This window comes from Lepisma saccharinum, chromosome 29, assembly GCF_977018435.1.
Source record: "Lepisma saccharinum chromosome 29, izLepSacc3.1, whole genome shotgun sequence".
Taxonomy (NCBI): Eukaryota; Metazoa; Arthropoda; class Insecta; order Zygentoma; family Lepismatidae; genus Lepisma; species Lepisma saccharinum.
In genome coordinates, this window is record NC_139257.1 from 20,708,559 (window position 1) to 20,723,294 (window position 14,736).

The 14,736-nt window shown below is 37.1% G+C and overlaps 1 protein-coding gene across 1 annotated transcript in view; it reads right to left on the reverse strand.

Moving 5' to 3' along the window:
- Window positions 1-7,850: 7,850 nt before the first annotated feature.
- The window catches only part of Pgant35A (polypeptide N-acetylgalactosaminyltransferase 35A), a 49,025-nt gene continuing 42,139 nt past the window's right edge, over window positions 7,851-14,736 (reverse strand). Inside the window, exon 10 of the mRNA XM_083115026.1 lies at window positions 7,851-12,737. Within this exon, the coding sequence (XP_082971152.1) occupies window positions 12,603-12,737 (135 nt within the window). The 3' untranslated portion in view covers window positions 7,851-12,602. The remainder of the gene's footprint in view (window positions 12,738-14,736) is intronic.

The window sequence follows — 14,736 nt, forward strand, 5'->3', positions numbered from 1 at the left end:
GGTAAAGGTACTCCTGTGCATGTGCACACATGCCATGAAAGCATATGGGGCGATGTGGAGGTAGAGCTCCACATATACAGTATTCTTGTCTTGGCCATAGTTGGGATGATGTGATCAGCATCATGCCCGACTGCCTTTACTCCCCAGGTACCCATTGATACGGGCCTCAGAGCTGTGCAGAAACAGAGAAATGATTGGGAAATTGCCTGGTCCAGATCACCTGCCCCAGGATTCAAACCTGGGCGTCTGCATGGTAGTCTGATGCTATATCAACAGCTACTATGGCTCCAATGCTAATACAAACAAGGGGAATTACCTGAAGACTGAATTTGTTAACAAAAGCAAAGCGTTATTATCCAATATAGGTAAAACTTACATACTTCCTATGCTGTACTATTGTCACTTTTAACGAGTACTTAAGTACGTTGATAAGCTGTAGAAAAAGGGTTTAACAGAAGTAGAATTCGTAAAAAAAGAAACAATGATGTCTGCTTTAAAGTACAACAGTACAGTACAACAATTTTAATACAGTGAAAAATTCCAAATATATATATGAAATATTCTATTGTGTGTCCCGTCCTCTAATAAGCAGCTTTGCACAATCCACTTTTACAAGTTGACCCTTCTCAAAATATTTCAAAAGCTTGCCACTTTTCAAAATAATTTCTTCTGTATGTGGCGTCAGGTGGCCTCTGGAACTAGGTAATTATCCTAGTTAATTCATCGTCCAAACCTTTTCAGGTATGGGCCGTTTTACATCAGAGAGTTCGTTCCTCCATCCTGTTACAATCATCCAGATCAAGGATGCCCTGCCGTGGACTGGCTCCGTGCATTACAGCTTCATCAGTGCTGCTTGCTGGAAGTGCTTCTCCCTCGTCTCAAGCTCCAATCTGATAATGTGTGAAATGGTCCTTTACAGGAAGGAGGGATTCTTGATACTGTCTCGCCTTCGATCCGGGATTTAATCTTTCTTCCGTCTGCAACGTGGCAGGATAAGGTGGGTCAGTCAAGCACCAGCTTTATAAAGGCTACGTCTTGCCTTCTTGGATTGAACCTTGCCCCCTCCACCCCCTAGGGTAGGAGTAAGGTAGAGTATGTAGCCTCGTGACATTTTCTAATTTTATTTCTAATTCTTGTTGCCATTCTTTGTCAAATAATTTCTAGTTGAGAATTTCTTCACTGAGCTTACAATTAGAAACTATTATTTGGTCACAACAATGCATACCCTGTTGCTAGGATACGTGTGAAATTCTCCAATGAATAATTTGGTTCCTTTGAAAGCAAGGTATTAAGAAAGGTAGCAGACTCAGTCAAACTGGCCATCCTGCATTTTCTCTTGTTCAGAGAAAACTGCGCATCGATGCTCCTCATGGGACTTTCAAAGATTGATCATCTGGGAATCCATACTGGAAGCAATTGCAGGTATCCATCCATTAATCTTATTGTCCAAAAGTAGTATAGAACTTGTTTAACAATATTTGTGTGAATTCTCTTCCTCTTATGACATTTTTATTTTATTTTTAAAAATCACTTTCATCCTGATGTGTAGGATGAAATATATTCTTACAGGAGAAAGGCGCAGAGATGTCTGTGTGGATACTTTGTCCAAATTTCAAAACAGTCTAGGTTCATATCTGAACTGGACTTACAGTTAATTGATTGATTTGGATTAAGTTTTTCCACCATTTTGACAAATCGTGAAGATCAGGAGTGATGATGGAATTGATGAAGGACACTCGCAAAAGATGCAAACATGCTATATTAACCACTCTGCCACAGAGATCGGAAAGTTTTGATTAATGGATTGAATTGTTGTTTTAAGTCCACTATGCACAGAACGGTTAATCGGGACTGGACATACAGTTTAAAGTGGGATCCAAACCATGGTGCCATGTGCCTCCACTAGGTATCAAACCCAGAAGCCTAGATTACAAGGTGGTGATGTTATGCCATTGGGGACGCCCAGATTGTAAGGACTTGCAGTTGAAAATACGATCCCAACTGCAGAAATGAACCCAATGTGTTGGCATTAACTGCAATGATATTGAAGAGTTCCACAAGTGCTCCTTATAGTCATCTGGTTCAGTCTAGGGTGATACGGTCCGCTTCTTTTCCCTTCCGGATATCTATGATCGGAGCAGTTAAATATCAAAGTATCTCGCTACAGCAACATACTAATTCCACTTTGTTATATGTGACTACTCTGAAATTAGTATTGTAAGATGCCACTTATATGTTCGATAAGTATATTTAGGTCTAATGTTTATGTCGGAATATTTGAAAGTTTTGTTAATAATAATATGAGTAAATAGCCATCATTCTCCTTTCATATAAAAAATGAGGGCGTAAGGGTTTACCTTACCATGTTATGTGGTCGTGCATGCCAAGATCCTCTCTAAATCCTTCCCTCGCAGAGAGCTTTTCAGAGAAATGTGTTCATCCGCAAGTCGAATTATTTCAATTTACAGATTCTTCTGAAACTAATATAGCAGGAATAGCTTAGGTGGTTCCAAAGGCAATCATAAGGTCGAAGGATCGAATCCTCCCATCGGTGAGAACTTTTTCAGAGATTTTAGTCCAATGACGAGTGGCGACATCTAGTAGCAAAATACTGAACTAACACCAAAATTAAATTACAAAATACCCCTGTTACCTCGCTCAGTAAGTGCTGTTCCCAATTACCAGACTTATCCCTTGAGGATCATTGTTTTTGAATAGGTTATCGGAGAAGGTGGCTTGTAGGCAGGCGTGTGCCCAGGATTTTCGTAAAAGGGGGGGGGGGGGGTTTATGAATCCAACACATTTTCCAGTTCACAGGTCAAATTTCTTGTAATAAATTAAATAATTAATATACTTGGATTTTACCCCAATGAACGCAATCAATGTATTTGCTATGGATGCTTCATGTTTTTAATGCATCATATAAAAGCACCTGCTTGAATATTTCCAAATTATTAATATTTTATATTTAATTTCTCAAATATAATTTTTAAACAAAAAATATGTACACTCAACATTGTAACAACATTAAAGAGATTAAGACTACTTGATGTCTTAAAGACAGTAATAAATAAGGTACCACAGTTGAACAATTTAAATTCTGAAATTTAGGCATCGAGGTTTCTGTGCGAGTTCTGACAATATTTCGTCACAAGTAACTTTTATATCCCGGTGAATGTTCAGAGCAGCTAACCCATTTAATCTTTCTTCGCAAATGGTATTTCGAAGATAGGTCTTCAACCGCCTCAAAGTTGAGAATGATTTCTCATTTGATGTTGTTGTTACCGGGATTGTACATAATATGCGCAAACGTGTGTTTACCCAGGGAAATATTACTTCACTGCATATATCAATTGCTTCAAGAGCATTTACTGGACGTCTTTGCATTGCTGCAAGATGACGATACCACAGTTTCATTTCAGTGTGAGCGTCGTCTCCTTGTAATCAAGGTGTCCCGGGTTCAATACCCGGTGGAGGCTAACAGTGGTTCGGATCTCACTTTAAACTTTAGGCCCAGTCCCGATTAGCCTTACTGTGCATAAAGTGGATTTAAAACATCAATTCAATCAACATTGTACTTGTTGTGGAGATGATTTTGCTAAATATTGTGTACATTTTTGGCATTGTATTATTATATTATTGGTCAAAACATTTGTTTGACAGTGGACAAACAAATACGAACCCCTTCAGTAATTAACATTTTCTACTACAGTGTCATTAATGTGTCATATTCATTTTCATATTAGGTCTATGGAGAGGAATTTTGTATAATGTTAATGTTATGGAACTGCGAAACTGTTGAAGGGGCCACTCCCCCCTTCCCCTCCAAAGCCCAGTACCGCATCACAGGATCTGTCAGAGCCCGACAAAATCTTGCCAGACAGTGCTCGAAATAGAAATTCGTAGCCGAAAAGGGAGGGGATATTTGATCGATTTTGGAGATGTGAGGGGGTACATCCTTGTATGGATCAACATGGAGACAATACAGTAGGTGGAGGATGCTCAATATGCAAATTATTCTAATTGAGGGTATGCTTTGTGAAACTTTCTTAACTGGAGGCAGCATCCCCTACTTTGACCACTGATGCCAGAAAAGATGCTTTCAGAAAATGAATTTATTACTGCACACGTATATTACTTATTGTATTTGTTGCGTTTGTACAAGAGAAATATTCAGAAGATTTGTAAGGAATATTTACAGTTCATAGGATGCCTACCTAATCTATTCCGTGTCGTAATACAAATTTTATCCCTTTCCTACAAAATAATAAAATTGTCCATTGCAACCGTGATTTTATAATGTGGTTGCATACATATACACTGTATAGCACCAAGCTTTCTGGGACCTCGGAAAATACGTGAACCACAGGCTTCCCCATGGCTTTAACTAGCGACACTAGTGCCACTGCTCCGACGCCAGGGTTTCAAATGCCTTGGTGGATCTATAAGATAGGTAATATCGTTTTTCGAGGGTTCGTGAACAAAACAAAAAGTAAATGATTTTAAAGTCCATTTTATATTCAGATACGTTAATCGGGACTGGAATTAAAGTTTAAATCGGGATACGTACCACTGTGCAATGCACCTTCACAGCGGATCAAACCCAGGACCTCTTTGATTACACCACCATCGGTGAGGCCCCTGAAATCATTGTGGAAACTTGTTCATCTTCATGTTCTCTCGCCCTGCGAAAGTTTATTGGTGATATAGGGTGACATCCTACACACGTCTTCCAGACATACACACGCGGGCACCCCCTTCCCCTGCACACACACGATTGTATGCTTACAGCACATGCTGTGCCCTCCCAGAAAAACAATTCTAAATCCGCCTATGGATATATCTGCTATCAAATAATGAACGTCACTTACCTCGACAGTTCCTTGACATAATTTTGCAACAAGGTTTCCAATATCTTCTGTTATGCCTTCTTGTTGAATATCAGAGTCTGAAAGTTCGCACGTTTCACTCTCGCAATTCGGATGGAATTCCTCTGAACTTAAATGGACCTTTTCTGAGGTTTTCTATTTGTGGAAGGTGAAGCTTCAACTTCCATTTTTTGTTTCTTTTGGAAATAATCTAATAATGTATTTATCCTCTTTTCTCAACCCATCTTTAGTTCCACGTCAAAAATCTATCACACTCGCAGAAACATAACACACAACACGACCACTTCGACTTGCTACCTTGCAGACTGCAACTCGCTACAACCTAGCTTGGTCCAGCTCAAATTACATCACCAGTGTTGACAGGAACCAGTAGTGTCAGTGTCAGTAGTGTTGGCAACTACTAAATTATTTACGCAGAAATTCAAGTGAGATCTTTCACAAATGTTACAAGAAAATTCAATAAACTGAAAGCTGGAAATTGGTTGAGAAAAAAATATGTAAATTGTAAAGAGCACAAGAGTAAATCGTATAATATTTTGGCATATTAATTGTTTTTATTTTGTTTATGAAACTGACTGGGCCAGTTGGGCTATATAACGCATCCCTCACCCCCTCCCGGCATGCTTTGTACAAAACATCGCATTATTATTATTATAATTATTGATATTTTGAAATAAATATGCATCCAGGTGCGATATAAGATTTTGACTTACTTTGCCTACTAATTGTAGTGATTCAAATCTCACAGAACTTTGCTCTGCTGGCATAAATAGTATAAGAAGGGGAAATAAAGAAAAGGGAAGTTAGCAGCACTGTCGTAACAGGAAAGGGGGGGGGGGTCATTCTCCTAAGAGGGTCATCGTGGGTGAAAGAAAGGGGAGGAGGGATTCCTTCAGTTCGCATTCCAAGGGTTACGGCTCTTTTCTTGACCATACTGAGAAGGAAATTCTCCTTCCTTTTCAGTGACTAAAGAATGAATGAATGCCTGTGCATTGCTGTCACTCAACTCCAATATTATCAAAAGTAATTGAAGAAGCAAATACATTTCTCTAGTGTAGCCCACGAGACGAGACTTTGGCCTGTCTCGTCTCGTGCAAATGCTGTGAAATGCTGTCTCGTCTCGAAAATATTCGTTTGTCTCGGGACACATGATCAATCTCGTCTCGTCTCGAATTTTTAAAAGCCTGTCCCGTCTCGTCCCGTGGGCAACACTACATTTCTCATTGCCAAATGTAAACATTTTACAATATTGTCGATTTGGTACTCAAACACATTTATGAAATAAAATTTATTTCACTTTTGCTTTGAATTTTTTTTAAATGACGAAACCAATGGGCACGCCACTCTACATATTTAATAGAAAGTATTTTTTCCTACAGAGCGAGAGCGCTTAAAGCATGTAAATCTTTGGATGAATACATTTATGTTTTAAGTGAAAAAGTGTGAGATATACGGACATATAAAAAACGGAAAAAGGAGCTTTCTTTCTTCTTTCTTCAGCCAGGGCGAGTCAGAGGGATGCGGTAATGCAAACTTGCTGGTTTCGTTCCCGTTTGAACGCAGAAATACAAAAGGCTCATTGTTATTTTAAGTCAATTTTCTGCTATTTGTGTTAAACGCGACGATGAAGATGAATAATAAACTGGAAAAATTAATGATGGGACAAACACAATGACACACCATTGCCTCACCATGGTGTTAAAACCTAGGACCTCTTCTCTATCTGGCTACACAAAAATTTAATGCACTTCGTGTGTACTTCAAGAACGTAACGTGTAACCTATCTGACTATGACCGTGCATCTTTTGAAAGGAAAAGTAAAATTTTTGCTCACATCACTAAAACACAGAGAAAATCGAGATTTGAATGATTTCTCTTCTACATTTAATGAAGTGCAAGGGGTGCGGGATGCAAAATTTTTGGTTGGGAAGGAAACATGATGGGGTATTTTTAAAGTCCTTGACGTTCAAAACGGGAAAAATAATGTTATTTCCCGACTAAATTGGGAGATTATAGGAGCGGAAAATATTCAACATTACCCGATACTAAAAAAAAAAAAATTATACACACAATTTCACCCTCGGGTGATGATTTATTTTGCATATCTGGAATAAAAACTGCTAATTTAAATAAATTTCGGACATTTAGTACAAAAAAAATATGTAGGGAATAAACTACTTTTAAACTCTTATCATTTTTTTCCGAAGTCTGGATCGGAACGGGATTTTTTTCAGGTCCCGACTTTTTGGGTTCCTGCACATCCGTTGTCATTACTGCGGAGTCTACTCCTGCTAATGGGCTAATGGCTCAAGGTACATACTTTCAGATTCAAAAAGGTTTGTTCAACTAACTGCTTTAGTTCTTTTTTTTATAACCAAACTGGTACTACTTTCGGTACATGACTCGTATTTGAAAATAATAGTCTGTTATAAAGTTACAGTCTCATCCTGCACAACATTTTTATCCAGACCCAAAATTTGCCTCCCACCTCGCTATTTCATATACTGCAATTATTGAAAGAGGAATAAGGACCCTTCCCCTTTGAGCCGTGATGGTCTAGTCTGTATGGTGTCTGACTGCCAGATGGGAGATCCGGGTTTGATTCCCGGGGTGGCCGATCTAAGGTCGGAATTTTTCCAGCCTTGTCCCTGCAAAAAGTGGCTCTGGGGCACACCCTGTCTCAAATCAATGGCCACTTGGGGGGTAGAGGCATCCAGAGCATGATGCTGAACACATCACGCCCTACCTCCAATTCCCTAAATGTGTCTACATGGCACGGTGCTGCACGGGGAACTTTACCTCAACCCTTTGATATAAAACATCTATTGCTACCTTTTAGGTTTTCAAGTTGGTGTATAACTATCTTGGGCCATGCAACCGAGACATTTGTGATATGATGACATATTCACAATGACAAATTTATTAATTATAAAAACAATACACGTTAATATATAACAGTCCTTCTTTTTAATTTACAAAACATGCAGAGTACAAGTTTCTTACGTGATTTCTACAAAATTAAATCCAAGTTATAATACTCACACATGATAATATACATATAATCATATGAAAATAAATATGTAAATGTCATTACAAATACGTCAATAGACTAATATAGGAACACACATATAATGCATTTTAAATGATCAACCAGGTGCTGCAAACTGGTTCTAATACAAGTCAATATGCATAAGTAAACAATTGAAAGATGCCAGCCTTTTTGGGAGAGCTTCACGATTCAGTAATCAAGAGTAAGAAAGAGTGACGGTTTAATTGTACCTCCTGCAATGATAATTGTCACTAACAGTACTGATGAGTGTCATGGTACCCTGGTAAAGAACACTATTCATAAGCTTTGCTAGTTGGACTACCAAGGTGCACAAGCACACACACACATTTTAACCTTTTAATATGATGCGAATTAACCTCAAGAATTTCTACCACTTCCTGAACAAGATCAATGTTTTTTCGTTGGAACCAGAGGCAGCTTAAGGGCTAGGTGGCTGCTTGGAGCTCCCCCATTGATTAGTGCCAAAACCTTATTTCTGATTACCTGCACAGAAAAGCTATTCGGGACTTGACTTATGGTTTAAATTGGTATCCGAACCGCTATATGCGTGGCTATTTGTTTCAAAAAGTTAAATTTATTGTTGCAAGAATTAATTAAAGTTACTGCTGCATAACATAATAAGTATATTGCAAAATCATGTAGCAATTTAAGATAAGAGATTACTGGTATTTTGATGTCATTATGTAGGTAATAAATAAACACATACCTACAATAAACATGTTCTTTTAACAGTAACACTTAAAGTATTTTAAAAAAATAAGGCCATTACTTTTAGTCATTGAAACCGTAAATATACAGCATGGTCATGCTTTGTATTGAAGGAAGGTGGAAACTAGAAGGACCAAGATAGAAAGAGGGGAAGGGGGGACAGGGTGGAAAATACGGGGCACCAAAAAATACGTCTTGCTGAGGTGAATATTTTATCTTAAGCTGCCCTTGGTTGTAACCCATGACAACTATAAAACACAACACTACAAGGTACATGTACACATTTTATTCCCACAAATTAGTTGTTTTTTAAATGTAAAAACATGGACGATTGTGAACAACTTTAACATGACATAAAATCCAATATTTAGTAGAAGACTTGAAAAAAGGTATTTGAAATATAGCCAAAAACGTGGAAATTTTGTTTTGAGATTTTAAGTACCCTTTGTAAATGTCTTTTCGTAAAATTAAAATTTCTGTCTCAAACCAATGCAAAATTTAGAAATTAGAGCTTGAGGACTACGTGATGTTGGTTTTGAATTTTTGATTTGATTTGTTGTTTTAAGTCAACTTTATGCACAGTAAGGCTAATCGGGACTGGACCTACAGTTTAATGTGTGATCCAAACCACTTGTGCTACCACCGGGTACGTGATGTTGATATATGATGTATCTATACCGGGTAATTATAAAGTTTCTATCCATTTCTGTGAAAAACGATTAGAATCAAAACAATAATGAGAATGGAAAACCTAACACACAATCTATCAAAACTTCTAGATAATGTAAACCCAACATCAGAGTAACACATAATCCATCACAGGTTGCACTGAGCCTTATTCCAAATGACCACCCTGCACGTTCACACAAAACTCCCAGCGAGTGCAACCTGTGATGGATTATGTGTTACTAAGTGTTAGGTTTTCCATTCTCATTATTGGCTTGATTCTAATATCTGTTTTTCACAGAAATGGATTGAAACTTTATAATCACCCCGTAGTTTACTAAAAGGAAAGGAAGTTACTGCTTTTAGAATATACTACCAATTTGTGATTATATTTGTACAATTGGTTTAAGTTAATTTTCATCTGATTTGGAGTGGATCCTTTACAGAAAACATTTCACACAAAAACATTAAGTAATGTTTTATAACAATATATAATGAAAGGGAAGTCTGGGAAATGTGGAAATAAATTAAAGATGAAAAAGGGTTGGAAACAATTGCTGTTTTGAAGGAAACATTATTGCAATGAACAATCATGAAACAATTACATTATGATTTATTTTAGGGCTTCAGGGAGATTATGAATAGCCATGAGCCACCACTAGCTTCATAAAGGTAAATATTGTGAAAGAAATTAACAGTTGGCACTCTTGGGTTACATTCACACAACACTCCAATATTTCTAGGGATTGAAATTAACATTTTCCATCTACTCATAAGTCACTTAATTACTATCATACCACAGTGGAAGACTTACATTGAGTTAAATCTATGTTGAATTATACCTGGATTCTAACCTGCTCAATATTACAAATAAATTAACTATCTCCTGGAGAGAATATAGCAAAAGAATAATGAAATGCATTCTCTGTACAAACTGCATGTCACAATAATGCTTAAGCATAATATACTATAATGAGGAGACTGTTAAGAATGGTCCAGATCTAACTTAACTGTGATGTGGGACAATTTTATTCTTCTGCATTGCTATAGTAAATTCCATAACCACATATGTTATTTCAATAGTTCCCCCTATAAAGCTAATTTATTATTCTACACAATGCAATTTAGATTTGCAATGATCTTTAAAGAATGCTGGATATCTTGTATACTAGTAAATTATCTTCTAGGCCAGTGTGTTTTTTAAACTTGCAAATACAATGTAGAGCCTCCATTGGGTATTGAACCGGGACCCCCAGGGAGGTCCAGAATAGAAGTAATGGGGCAACCATACAATATATAGTACGATATGTCACAATTTATGAACTGACACTTGCATTGTCTCTTTTTTATTTATAGGTGCATTTCAGGAACATAATTGATAACCATCGATGATCATTAAAATAACTAAATATAGATATGGTGCATGATGGAGATCAATGAAAGAGGATCAAAGTATGGGTTTCCACTGTGAACACTTTTTCCAAAGTGTGAACAAGAATGAGGCATGCCACTGGTTTCACCACAGGGTGAAAAATATGACACAGTGTTCAATCTCACCAAATATTTTGAGCAAATTTGACGAGTCTAGGATTTGGAAAGAGCTGGAAGACCCAAGTCCACCACAGAAGAGAGCAAATTTTTGAAGCTTCCCTGGAGAGGAAAAAAAAAGGTCTACCAGTTGGGCTGGATGAGAAGAATCAAGCTCCAACTTCAGCAAAATCAAACTCATTTAGTGCAAGTTCCTGCAAGGTTAGCGGTGTTCTGCGAAATCACATATTGTAGTGAAAACATTTGGGGTTAGTCAATATCAAGCGGGGCAAATTAACTGACATTTTCGGTAGAAGCGCCCCAAATAAAACAACTGTTCGACCTCACACCGTGCATTTTTTTACTCTGGGGATTCATTAAGTCCAAAGTTTATACTGCGAAAATAACAACAATTCCTGAATTGAAATCAGAAATTCAAAGAGCTATGGACGGCAATGAGCCGCATTGATTCAGAATTTTGTCAAAAGAATTCCAGTGTGTCAAATGCGTCGTGGAGAACATTTGTCAGAATATCCTCTTCCACATTTAATGGCAAGGTTTACCCTTTCAAATAATGTAATAACTTTGCCAACTAATAAACATTTATTTCTTAAATTAAATCCTGCATTTTCTTTGGGACACCCCTTGTATATGAAGGATGAGTTTGAACAAACTTCGACAGCAGCAACATTTAAGATGACTAGGCGTCAGTAAGTACAACAGTGATGACTGGCCTATTCACAATCTACACACTGAAATTAAAAAAAAACATGTCAACACCACCGGTGACACTGTAGTGTGTGATTCATGCCCTGAGTTTGAAAAAGGGCATTTTGAACCAGTTGTAATGACTTTTTGCTTAAGTAAACACATAATGACGTTGAACTCAATACTTTTTTCACAAAAATGAATAGAGTGTATATTCCATTCTTGGGGACTTGTTACTTCTGCACCACCCTGCGTGTGACGTCTATTTGTTCATCACATTTGGGGCTGTAGTCTAGCTGTAATTCAAGAGATATCAGCTACAGAGGCCATGCTTTAAGTACACACCATGTGAACCTGCACCTTTCAGTCATGGCCTAATTTTATGTGTATGCATATATGTTTATGAAAGAATGAAATTACATTAAATAATAATAAAAAACTACTGAGAAGGGGAAAATGCCCACACATCAAGTACATACCTGGTCCATTCTGTACATATTTCCTCAAATTTTCAGCACAACCTTATTTTACTGTGAATAACTAACTATAAATATACAATTGAAAGTTGAGAAGAGTTTTTCATGTATAAAAATATAAATTCTGATATATACAGTATTACATTATTTTCCTTGATCACAAAACTCTTACTGTATAATTTGTGTATTGTTAACTAATGCACAAACATTAATATTACAAAATTTAGCTCTTTACTTAAGTAATGCTCTATCAACCAGAATACTCCTTGGTCCTGTCCATTCCTTATGAGCAATTCAACCACAATACTATTTGGTCCTGTCCTTTCCTTACGAGCAATATTCAGAAAAAAAAAAGTTTCTCTCTCCAGATCTTCAATACTGAGTTTTAAATATTTAAGAAATATATACTGAACTGGTCATTCAGTACATTCACACCCAACCTAAACAATGCTTGACTTAACCTGAGACAAGACTACAATTGGTACAATATTATGACTCACTTGACACAGATCATTAAATGAAAACTGAGATAAGTAAAAATTACAGCACCAGCATTCATCACCTCACAGTCACCAAATCCCACTTATTAAGATCAGGCTTCGTGCACATTTCCAGAATGAGAAAAGAATTCTGGGTCGCGTTCTGCACACCCAGGCAGGTACCGGCAGCCATGTTGTATATGGGAGTCTCATTCTGTAATGAATAATATTGCTGAATTGTGTATGACATCATCGGGCACACAATATTGCATAAAACAATTAGTTTCATGCTTTTTTTGAAATTCATGCTGAGTTATGAAATGCAATCAACATGCAGTAAGTACAGAGCATTCCCTGACACTTGGTATGAACCTCGGCGGCAAGCGGCCCGGCATCAGCGCTTGTCTTTCCCGGTGAACAGGTGTGCGACAGGAGAGGGAGGGAGGGAGGGAGGGAGGGAGGGAGGGGGGAGAGAGAGAGAGGGGGGGAAGGAAGGACAATAAGTTAGAATGACCTACATTCGAGCACAATGATATTAACCCTTATGAGTAGAGGCATGCATATTTCGTTTTTGACGAAAAAACGAAATTTGAAAAAACACATTGTAGTGTTAATTTTTCATGTTTTTGAAAGGTGTGAGATGCATTTTGTGACCATGTTTTGTCACGAAATAATGCGAAATGAACTGCAAAAAGCGAAATTAACTCTTAAACACGAAATTCAGGGTTTATTCACCGACGCGACACCTTCTGAGGTCTGAATTATCCTGCGAGTTATGCAATTCCCGGAAAATTGTTTAATCCTGCTGCTAATATTGGAGAAGCAAAGATGGACTCCTTTACACAAAAATAAACTTAATACTCTTATAACTACATAAATGTGCTATTAGAAGTGAAATGTTAATTCTGTGGAATAAGTGTAGTTTTTAAATCAAATTTAGGATTATATTCACAATTTTAAAACCAAAATGTATTTTTATATACCACTTTTCATCCAATTTTTCACCGCTATAACACCGATATTTCATTTTATTTACCGCTTTTGAACCCGAAATTGACTCAGTTTTTGTACCGAAATTTTGCTTTTTTATTTATCAAAAATATGTGCCTCTACTTATGAGCTTTTCGTTGACCTGTATGCCAAGCAAGCTCGAGACAGGGAACCAGGCTTTCTCTTATGCCTACTTTACCCCATGTCAAAAACAAAACACAACAGCATTGGTATGACTGGTAACAATATCATGTAAACAATACGTCAACATATAAGTGGTTCGCGGAGGTCACTGACACATGACCTTGGTTCCACAATTTGAAACTGCGTAGGGCAGTGATTGTTTTCACCTTAAGGCTCGACTAGACCTTTGGCAGCCGTAAGGGTGAATTATTTCAAATTTTCCTTTCCATTCGAAAAAACATCTTTGATATTCCAAAATATGAATATGCTTAGAATTCCTTCCAGAGCATTTTTGTGTAGTATGCTTTCACTGTTGTCTAGATATTATCAATAATCTAATAAACTTACATAATCATGCGAATGGAACTCTTGCTCTATGAAGACTTTTGTATAAGGAATCGCGATGATTATTTGTAAGCAGTCATTGGAAAATAAGGTGGTCATTTTATGATGATTCTTTGCATTCACATAGAGGAGTTTTTTATGTGTACCCGGGAAAGTTATTGATTCACGCTTACATGACCAGTCCTTAGTCTTAAAGCTTGACTTGACCTTTGGCAACTGTAGGGGCATTTTTTTTTCAAATTTTCCTCTCCATTCAAAAAACCTCTTTGATATTCCAAAATATGAAAAATTGCATACGCTTAGAATTCCTTCTATAGCATTGACGTGAATTTTTGTGTAGTTTGCTTTCGGTGTTATCTAGATATCTAGATAACACCGAAAGCAAACTACACAAAAATTCACGTCAATGCTATAGAAGGAATTCTAAGCGTATGCAATTTTTCATATTTTGGAATATCAAAGAGGTTTTTTGAATGGAGAGGAAAATTTGAAAAAAAAATGCCCCTACAGTTGCCAAAGGTCAAGTCAAGCTTTAAGACTAAGGACTGGTCATGTAAGCGTGAATCAACAACTTTCCCGGGTACACATAAAAAACTCCTCTATGTGAATGCAAAGAATCATCATAAAATGACCACCTTATTTTCCAATGACTGCTTACAAATAATCATCGCGATTCCTTATACAAAAGTCTTCAT